This window comes from Littorina saxatilis, linkage group LG2 (assembly GCF_037325665.1).
Source record: "Littorina saxatilis isolate snail1 linkage group LG2, US_GU_Lsax_2.0, whole genome shotgun sequence".
In the NCBI taxonomy this organism is placed as follows: domain Eukaryota; kingdom Metazoa; phylum Mollusca; class Gastropoda; order Littorinimorpha; family Littorinidae; genus Littorina; species Littorina saxatilis.
The window spans coordinates 50,581,607-50,592,388 of NC_090246.1; the positions used below are offsets into that span (position 1 = coordinate 50,581,607).

Sequence of the window (10,782 nt, forward strand, 5' to 3'; positions counted from 1 at the left end):
CACTAACCCCATAATGCCAGACGCCAGGCGGAGCAGCCACTACTTGTAGATTGCCAATTTTAAAGTCTTAGGTATGACCCGGCCGGGATTCGAACCCACGACCTCCCGATCACGGGGCGGACGCCTTACCACTAGGCCAACTGTGCCGGTCAAAAAGCGTTCGATTTAGAAGTTTTGGTATGTGTCTAATAGGAGGGATATTCTTATTTCACGTAATAATAATAATAATAATAATAAATGAGCATTTATATAGCGCAACATCATAACTTTACAATTATGCTCTTTGCGCTTGACACATTTAAAATTAAAACACAGTTATACAAGCATTTACATCTACATTCATAGTCAACAACGCTTAATTAAAAGCATACACCATCAAACATACATTACAAAAGATTCTTCCACTAACTGAGTAATAAAAACATGAATAAAACAGGTAGTAAAAAACAAGGCCAGGAAATACCAGCTGAAAAACTGGGCTTTTAAACTTTGTGTTGTTGTTTAGTAATTATGGAATACGTGCATATAGATTTTAATTAACTTGTCGCTTTGTCAGCTTGTTCAACATGTCGTGATGGGTGTACTGTCGGTTTGTGTGTCTGCGCATCAGCGATATAGTTTCATGTTATAATCAGCGAATACGGAATTCGTTACGCGCACAGTCGTGTTAATTATGCATGCCTCTTGTGTTTAAGTGCCGCTTAGTAATTGGCTGATTTTTGCAGAAAAACGTGAAAATGACTCATACATTACATTTCCTCTCATGTATTGACCTTTGAAGGTGCGCCAATCTATAAATGTAACACTAACACACAATGGCAGAATTGTGTCTCAGCTTTGTAACTGCATGACAGCTGAAACTGAATTTCAAAATTTCTTTGCATAAATCGTGTTGGACTATTCCTGGTATTCATTTTTGCACAAGTCTCTGAGTCAGCAAAAATTAAACAAATTAACAAAACGGAACCAGCTCAGCTCAAATAAACTGGGTTGCGTATACTTAAGCCCCTTCCGCTTGGCTTATTAACGAAGTTTAAATACAAACAGCACTAAATCTAAATTAAAGATTGCAATTATTAACATAGACTCAGTTCTATAAAACTCATCATGTTACCACAATTTTGAATGAATTGTTACCAGCATCATTGCAACATTCAGGGACATCAAAATAAGTATTTAATTTAGCATTTATAGCTTACACGCACACAGCTGTCGTTTCAAAAAATATATATTTATAATGATGCTATTTTTATATTTAGTCAAGTTTTGACTAAATATTTTAACATCGAGGGGGAATCGAAACGAGGGTCGTGGTGTATGTGCGTATGTGTGTGCGTGCGTGCGTGTGTGTGTGTGTGTGTGTGTGTGTGTGTAGAGCGATTCAGACTAAACTACTGGACCGATCTTTATGAAATTTGACATGAGAGTTCCTGGGTATGAAATCCCCGAACGTTTTTTTCATTTTTTTGATAAATGTCTTTGATGACGTCATATCCGGCTTTTCGTGAAAGTTGAGGCGGCACTGTCACGCCCTCATTTTTCAACCAAATTGGTTGAAAATTTGGCCAAGTACTCTTCAACGAAGCCCGGGGTTCGGTATTGCATTTCAGCTTGGTGGCTTAAAAATTAATTAATGACTTTGGTCATTAAAAATCGGAAAATTGTAAAAAAAAATAAAAATTTATAAAACGATCCAAATTTACGTTTATCTTATTCTCCATCATTTGCTGATTCCAAAAACATATAAATATGTTATATTCGGATTAAAAACAAGCTCTGAAAATTAAATATATAAAAATTATTATAAAATTGTTTTTTTTCGAAATCAATTTAAAAACACTTTCATCTTATTCCTTGTCGGTTCCTGATTCCAAAAATATATAGATATGATATGTTTGGATTAAAAACATGCTCAGAAAGTTAAAACAAAGAGAGGTACAGAAAAGCCTGCTATCCTTCTCAGCGCAACGAATACCCCGCTCTTCTTGTCAATTCCACGTGCACTGCCTTTGCCACGGGCGGTGGAGTGACGATGCTACGAGTATACGGTCTTGCTGCGTTGCGTTGCGTTCAGTTTCATTCTGTGAGTTCGACAGCTACTTGACTAAATATTGTATTTTCGCCTTACGCGACTTGTTTCTTATTACATTTTTCTGACATCATATTCCTCACTGAAAGTGGCTACTTCTATTTAGTATTTTGTCATACCTTATAGGAGGGTTAAGTCAAGCAATTTAGTCGGAACAAAGCAAGCTACAATCAGGTCAAGGATCGCTTTCATCGGTAATTTCCGGTATGCTCAGCAAAAAATGAAAATACTGCAGGACCGGAAAATTAAGCGACATACAGTCATGCAGACATACTGGTATCTATATCATAATTGTCTTGTGTGTGTGTGTGTTTTTTTAATTTTAAATTATCATTTATTTTTATTTTTAGGTACAACATAAAAGTTTTGCGCTTTGAACTGCTCAGGCTAGCCTGCTTATTGTGTCAAATGGACAGGTTTTGTTCGAGATGGATTTTGAAACTTGTTTTACTTTTAGGGATAGCGGGTTTGAAAACGGCTGGGGCAGTCATTGAATTGTGTCGACTGTGTGTTGTTGTGAATAAAGTAACATTATCTGCGAAACAGGGTCAGATAGCAACGAACATCTGTTCGATCAGAAAAGCGTATTTCGAGATGCTGTTTGACTTTTCAGACTTAACGGTTGGCCATACATACTTACCCAAGTGATAGCGACAGCGATTTCTTTCAGTTATCTCTTTACAAGTATACGAATCCAGGCTTGTGTGCAAACCAGACAGTCTATTACAGCCAACCAGTCTAACCAAGCCTCAAATGCAATGATTGCATTACACATGTCGGGGGTCGGGGGTGGTGTCGGGGAAGAGGGAGAGGGGAAATTGGACTGGTCAAAGATATAGCAAGAAATATGTCAGTATGTCCGCTTGTTGATTTTGTTTCCGGTATTTGAACATTTTAACCGAAAAAATGCCGGACATTTCCGTTGTTATCCGCAACGCAGAGACCCACTTTCATTCCGCAACGGTCACCTGTGCCGAGTTTACTTCCGTGTGAGGGGTTAGCTGCGCTCTAGGTTAGATTGTTTTTGTGTTGTGCATAACATATGCAATTTGCTTAACTAATGCATCAGGCAGTCAAAAATATCCAATTCATGCAATGGATAGAATGCTGCCTTAATCCCGAAATGGACTTTATTTTGTCCAAAATGCTATTACATGTCTATTGAAATTTTGCCCAATTTACGAATAAAGGTGCTTAATTCAAGAAGCAGGCGGCCGTGTGTTTTTTTAAGGGACGTGGTCGCGGTCGTGCTGACCTACTTTCCACCCCGTAAACCGAGCTGACCTCCGAGTGAAGGAATAAAAGCTGCTCTCTAGGCTGGACCGTATGAATAAGCAAAAGAGGTGCATGCACTACGCTCCACTTCAGTAAGCTGCTGTGAATGTAGGATGGGAGAAGGAGGAGGAGAGGGAAGATGACGTCGTCGTAGGTGCATCAGGCTAGGAGGAGTGTGTGTTGGGGGATGATGAGGGCTTGAGGGAGGGCGGGTAGAGTCGTACCCGCACTGACGCTTGGCCGGGGTGGACAAACTCACGTCCTGTTTGTTCCCGTAATTATCCCGCGCGACCTGTGAGTTTGCAGAAACTGGGTAGCTGAGGACACTGCATTTCATTATCTTTCTTTCTCACAACTCAGCCTACTTGATCAACTATGCGCCTTTTTTCTCTCTATGCTACTTACCCGCCCAGGGTTTCTTTCTTTTCAACCTAAGTTCTTCCTTCCTCTCACTCCCTCCCCCCCTCTCTCTTCCCTCTCCCTGCAACCCTGTCAAGTCGTTTAATTCTGGGCCTGACTAACCTTAGGTTACTCGCCCGCACTTACGTTTCTCTAGCTCTCTTTCCTGTGTCTCTCTTGCCTTTTCTCTGTTCTTTTTTGGTCCCTGCCCTTAGTGTCCCGTTTCTGACTGCGAACACCTGCGTCGTGCAAGCACTGGGTGACAATGGGCTTAGCTTTTTAGCGGAAGCAACTTCATAGCACTAGCGGCTGTAATAAGAATAGATGGTGTCACAAGCTCTAATAAGGACTGTACATTTTCGCCTTTGTCTTTGTTTTATTGGAATGCTGGCTACTAAAAACTGACATGCCATTTCTGTTACCTACACCAACTGAAATTGTCCACCAACATCCCACCCATCACCCCCACCCTCAGCTCACATCTGTTTACATACATCTGTCGTCATAGTTTTATTTCCCTTACCTGATGATATGTGTCCTGCTGCTTAATTTGTTGGAGGTTAAACGCTTGGTTCTTAACAGTAATTTTCAGAAAAATGAACACTTTGTATGTTTTTTATTGTAATTTTCAGTAAAACTTTAAGACTTAGTCAGATATACAGTTAGCGGTAAACATTTTTGACACAGTTAAACTCTTGTTCCAGTTTAAAAAACGAAACAGTAATTTATTTTAATTGAAAAATGTCCCTGTTAACCTTGATTTGTATTTTTGACAAACAAGTAAATCATTTAATTAACAAAAGAATAAATCATGTATTATTTTAAAAGTAGCAGTTGAATGCTGCTGTATTGCATGAGTAAAGTTAACCAAGGGTATAACAGATGGTAGCTCAAAAAATGGTGTTATTGTCGGAAATGAAGTTAAAAACAGAAATAAAAACTCCAACGATCGGGTCCAGATGTCATCACAAACACAATCTGGTTACACCAAAATGTTTCAAAGTAGTAGTTTCCTATGCATTAGTTCAATTTTTATCTTTTTCTCTGAAATTTCTTTGATTTAGTTTAGTTTAGTTTAGTTTAGTTTAGTTTAGTTTAGTTTAGTTTAGTTTAGTTTAGTTTAGTTTAGTTTAGTTTAGTTTAGTTTAGTTTAGTTTTGTTTTGGTTTGTTTTGGTTTGTTTTGGTTTGTTTCGTTTTGTTTTGTGTGTTTAAAAAAATTGTTTTGTTGTTTTGTAGTTTACTTTGGTTTAGTCTATAGTTTTGATTTACTTTACTTTACTTTAATTTAGTTTATTTGACTTGACTTGACTTGACTTATTTTGTTTTATTTTGATTTAACCTAATTTTGTTTTCTTTTATTTTACTTTACTTTACTTTATTTTACATTACCGCTTTACTGTACTTTACTTTAATTTAATTTAATTTACTTTACTATACTTATTTTGTTTTATTTTTGATTTGACTGAAGTTAGTTTTAGCTTATTTTTAGATTATTTTTTGTTTGTTTATTTTTTAATTCCAGTTTATTTTCTAAACCATTTATTTTGGTTTATTTCATTTTAGTATCCATATATTGTTGCGGGGTTGCAACATTGCAAATGGCAGAACTGGGGAATTGTTTAAGCATAGTGTATTAATGTTGCGCATGAGAAACAGCATTTATCATTTTTATGGCACGCAGCGCTGTGTGATATTCCCGATGATGTTTCGTGTCCCCGTCGGTGGTAGGGGGAGTGTTTTTACTGACGCGTGTAAATGAGCAGCATGTCTGAAGTATATTTACAATTACTTTTGTAGAGAGAGAGGGAGAGAGAAAGAGAATTAGGTAAGGAAAGAGAGGAGAAAAAACCCCAATCAAACAAACAAACAATGAGAACATAAATAGACGAAAAGATACTTAAATAGATAAATTAATGAAGTGATGCGAACAAATGAACGCAAAATCACCGCAAATATGCACAAGCTATTCTCGGGATTTTCCCAACTGCTCGCAAAAATGTGTCACTAACTCAAAGAGTGCGATTCATGCAGCAGCGATGGTAGTGCGGGTATAGTACTGAAGCCGACCCACACATTCCTGGGGTGGTTGGACTGTCCAGCTACTGTTTCTCTCTCCCTCTGTGACAGACTCACGTAGACCTACTCCACTCCGTGGGACAGGACAATAATGTCTCTAATCCTTATTCCTCGAAGCTAACCTACATAGCGTTTGTTTTAGGCGTGCACGCGGGACAAGCCAAGCCATGAAAATGGCGATTTAACTCGTGTAAGAAAAACAAAAGAAAAAACGTTTTCTACGAAAAACAGACTTTATGATATTCGTTTTTTTGGGCCTGGTCTATATAATTGCATGTTCGTTTATTTAATGGTTGTTTTTTTTACAAAATGAATTTGTTTATTTGTTATCAAATAGTTTTTTGCTCACATAAACCTAAACACCGGAAGCCAGTTTTCCGACACAGAAAACACAACAAATTAAACACACAACTGTATGAACCCAAAAACTACCAACACGAAACTTCGGAACTGAAAAATATCGTTAATACGAAAAGGGAAGCCAGTTTTCCGACACAAAATATCAAACTGTAAGCTGGCTTTCTCACCCTAAGTTTGAAACCATGTTGTAAGTGAAGCCGACATGACCTTTTTCCGACAAGAAACTTGAATACTGCAATTTTTTTTTTGCGGCAAGAAGCTTGTATATTGAAAGTTTTCCGATACGCTTTTTGAATATTGATAGTTTTTTCGACACGACATTTTGAATATTAAAAGTTCTCCGTCACGAAACTTAAAAACTGAAAGTTGTTTTTAATTTAAAAAAAAACACCCCAATAAAAAATATATACTAGACTGCCAAGGTATGGTATTAGAACGTTTTATTTATGACAAAACAAAACGTTGCATTCACTGATCTTCGACTGACCCAGCGGTACAAGTTTGCTGAAAGACATTCAGAAATGTGCCATTTTTTGTGTGCATGAAAATACTGTAAAATGCTGAATTTATAAATACATTTTGTTCATAAAATATGTAGAGGAGTTTTTGTGTAAGGCAATTCTGCAAGCTTGCTTGTTATTTTTTTGTAATTTTTCTTTATACCATCCCGACTTTGTTTCAAATCGTTAATGATAATTTGCCTAATTAGTCTGTAGACACAGTCATATAAAGCGCAAATTCGTCAATATTTTTGACGGTCTTTTTTTTTTAACCTGTTCATGTCTACCACATTTTCTTCTAATTTGACATGTCTTTGTTTATTAATTCATTGACTTAACAATGTATATATGTAGACATTTTCCAGTGAATTTTCAGTCAGCGAACGCAGACTCAGAGTTTTGCTTGTTCATAATTACCGGTGGTAGCTTGAGAGGTACGTCGGCATCAACAATGTAATTAACTTTGCTGATTATTTCGCGCTGACTGATGGATTGTATTATTTCATTGACAGCGGGCAGAGTCATTTTAGCTCAACACGTCTGTCGCGATATAACCTTCGTGGTTGAAAACGACGTTAAACACCAAATAAAGAAAGCTCAACACGTTCATAGGAATGACAAATAAGCAGTATTAATACTAAGATCTACTAAATGCGCCATAAAGGAAGCATAATTTCAGTTTTTCATGTGAGATGTTTATGTGTTATTTCTTAAATACGAAAGATTTTTTTTAAACATACGCTTAGTTTGACTATACAACGATGTATAAAAGTTGCAAATATAGACGTCAGAAGTCTTTTTATAACAATCGGCTGTAAACAAAATGTGTGTGAAGTCACAGAACTTCTGGTGCCTATATATATATATAGACAATCTGTAAAGACTAAGCTAAATTCCGAAATACACTTTTTTTTGTATGTCGTGTAAAAGGTTAATGTAAAACTTCAAAACTCGCTTTTATTTCTCTTAAAATAGCATGTTCCCTTTAACTCTTCTATCTATTGTGTTTACACCCAAAGAAAAGAAAAGAAAAGAAAAAAATGAATGATAATGACTTCTGTTAAGTCGACGTTCCTTTGTAGTAAAGGAATGAAAAGGGGTGCGGGTGGGAGGGATTGTAGCGGATCTTCTTAGAGCGTGTTGCTCCTGCATAAACCATGCAGCAAAGGCTTATCGCGTTGCGATGCAATGTTGTTTTACCTGTGTTGACAATGTTGTGCTTCGCATCTGTATTAACAGGTTGATGTTGTGTTCTCTGTGTTAACAGGTTTATGGTTTTGCTCTATGTTAATAGTGACTAGTTTAATGCTTTTCTCTGTGGACATGTTCGTAAGATTTCTTTACGTTAACAGCGTTTTATTCTTTCTCTGTCTTATCAGGTGTGGTTCAAGAACAGACGGGCCAAGTGGCGGAAGCGGGAGCGCAACATGGAGACGTTCAAGACGGGCTTCGGCACGCAGTTCAACGGGCTCATGCAGCCGCCCTTCGACTACGGGCTGGAGGCGGGCTACGCCTACCAGAACTGGGCCACCAAGGTGCCCTCGCCGCTCAGCTCCAAGACCTTCCCCTGGGGCCTCAACATGAACATGAACGGCAACCCCCATCTCTCCTCCGTGGTGTCCACCCAGCCCACTCTCGGCTTCTCCTCCTCTCCGGGTCCCATCAGCTCCATCAACTCGGCGTCCATGATGGCCGCGGCCGGTAACGTAGGGTCTGTGCCCGCCAACATGGGTTCCGGGGGTCCCCCTTGCCCCTACGCCCCGCAGGCCCCTACTTACATCTACAACAGGGACCAGTGTTCCAACAGCATCGCCGCTCTACGGCTAAAGGCCAAGCAGCACTCCAGCTCCTTCGGCTACCCCAGTATGCCGCCACGCCAGCCCACTCTCTCCGCCTGCCAGTACGCCACGGTAGGGAACGGGGGCGGCGTGTGAAACCGAACTTAGCTTCCTTGTCATCCCTCTGTGACCGTCTCTTGCTTCTATGTGTGTTGGACGTATGGAAGGCAAACACAAAATGTTCTGCCGCTACTACTTCAGCTTTTGTCAAACAGGAGAGTAGTACGACACTGGATGAAAGTCAAACACACAATGTTCTACTACTACAGGTTTTGTAGAAAAAAAAGCAGAGTCGGTAGTAGGACATTGCTGTCCACACTGATCTGATTGATCCGCTCTTCTCCGTGTGTGCAAGAACACATAATCCAACTGGGTATTTTTTGTTGACTGTTGGCGAAAGGACGCAGATCAGGTGTGTGCTACTCACAGTCTTGGGTAAAGATTGGTGTCATTACTACGAGCAGCAGAAGAAGAGCACCAGACCATGAACACAGTGTATAGGTTTGACACGGAAGACCGTGATGCTCACGCACAGAGGACCTTTTCGGCTTTTGTGTGAGTTGCATCTTCTGCGCACGATGCTGCCATCTGAACTTTCGCTTCTGTGCTTGCCAGAATGACAGCAGCGAACCTATACGCCTCGTGTTCTGATGAAAGTGGTCAGGATTGTTTAACAGCTGGTTTTCAAGCCTCTTACGCAAACACATTTTTTTCTGCGTCTGAGCCTTTGTATCGGTGTTTCCGTCGGATGGTGTGTAGGTTTTAGCGAAAGAAATTCTATAAACGAGAATGAACTCCTCCTTTTTGTCATTATTATCATGATTATAACCTACTTATGTATATTGCATTTGATCGTAAATAGTCATATTCATTCTTGTTATTATGTATAAGTGCCAAGTGCTGGTTCTGTCTCTTTGACTTGTCAAAATGGTTAAAAAAAAAAAGGAATTGGCACGCCATGATGTTAGGTCAGATGACCGTAAAAGAAAAGTACACGCTCTTACACTGTGACCTGTTTTAAACACAAGACAGGCAATTTTAAAGCAAAATGTGTGTGAAATGAAACACACATGCTTTCGAGACTTGTTCAAGAAAAATGTGTGTGTGTGTGTGTGTGTGTGTGTGTGTGTGTGGGTGTGTGTGTGTGTGTGTGTGTGTGTGTGTGTGCGTGTGTTTGTGTGTGTGTGTGTGTGTGTATTTAGGTGTACAGTGACAGTACATAAAAGTGTAAAGTGACAATACTGGTGAATGTACAGTGACAATACGTGCATGTGAGTGTACAGTGTCGATACTGATGACGACTAACTATAAGCTGTGTTGAAAGAGCCAGGCGTGCCGATCAAAGAGTTAGTTCTTCGGGTATCAAACAGAAAGAAGGTTTCATCTTCGTCCACGCTAAATGTGATCACCTTGCAGCCATACTATTTGACTCACGAAGCCGTGCAAGTCATCAGAATGTGAAGATGCATTTCGTGACAATGAACTCTGTGCGGACAGAGACCACTGACTGGTCAGTTTTCAGACCCTTGTTCCCCCCACACCCCTCTTCCAGAGTATTTTTTATTAGAATGATGATAATGATGATGATGTTGATGATGTCTACATGGACGCCGCTCTACGTGTACTGATAAGTATACCGGAGCGGGATTTTTTTTCTGGACACTTGTTCGTATACTGTGCATGTGCAGACTGTTGTGACCCCCCTTCCCTATTCTTGTGTTTCTTATCCTTCTATCTTTTCCGATGTCAACAAACTCCTCTCCTCAACCTCTATAAACAAACTTAAACACAAACAAACAATCAAAGACACAAACAAAACCCAACCAACAAACCAAACTAACAAATAAGAAAAAGATTAGAAAGCGAACAGAAAAAGTCAGTGAAACATTCTTTTCTTGAATATGCTTTGCTACGTTGGATGTTTAGCTGCGAATGAACTGTGTGTTTCGTGTTTGTATTCTTCTTATGCGATCGGTATGTTTTATTCTTTAAAGTGTGAGCATGTGGATTTCAGTAGTCAAGAAATCGAGAGAATATATATGTAAACAAACAAAAATGTCTTCGAGTCAGATTATGCTTAACTGTCTGCTGTCGCACAACAGTCATTGCCTATTTTACTAGATGTTTTGCTTTTCATAGAAGTTATATGTTGGAAGAAATGTTAGATGAGCTCGTTTAAAACTCAAAAAATATTATTCAATGACCTTGAGAAAAAAAGCAACGGTTGAAATTATCCCCCTTTGT

At 39.0% G+C, this 10,782-nt stretch overlaps 1 protein-coding gene across 1 annotated transcript in view; it reads left to right on the forward strand.

Moving 5' to 3' along the window:
* LOC138959158 (pituitary homeobox x-like) overlaps window positions 1-10,578 on the forward strand; it is a 36,163-nt gene extending 25,585 nt beyond the window's left edge. Inside the window, exon 3 of the mRNA XM_070330533.1 lies at window positions 8,080-10,578. Coding sequence (XP_070186634.1) covers window positions 8,080-8,634 — 555 coding nt within the window. The 3' untranslated portion in view covers window positions 8,635-10,578. The remainder of the gene's footprint in view (window positions 1-8,079) is intronic.
* Window positions 10,579-10,782: the final 204 nt, after the last annotated feature.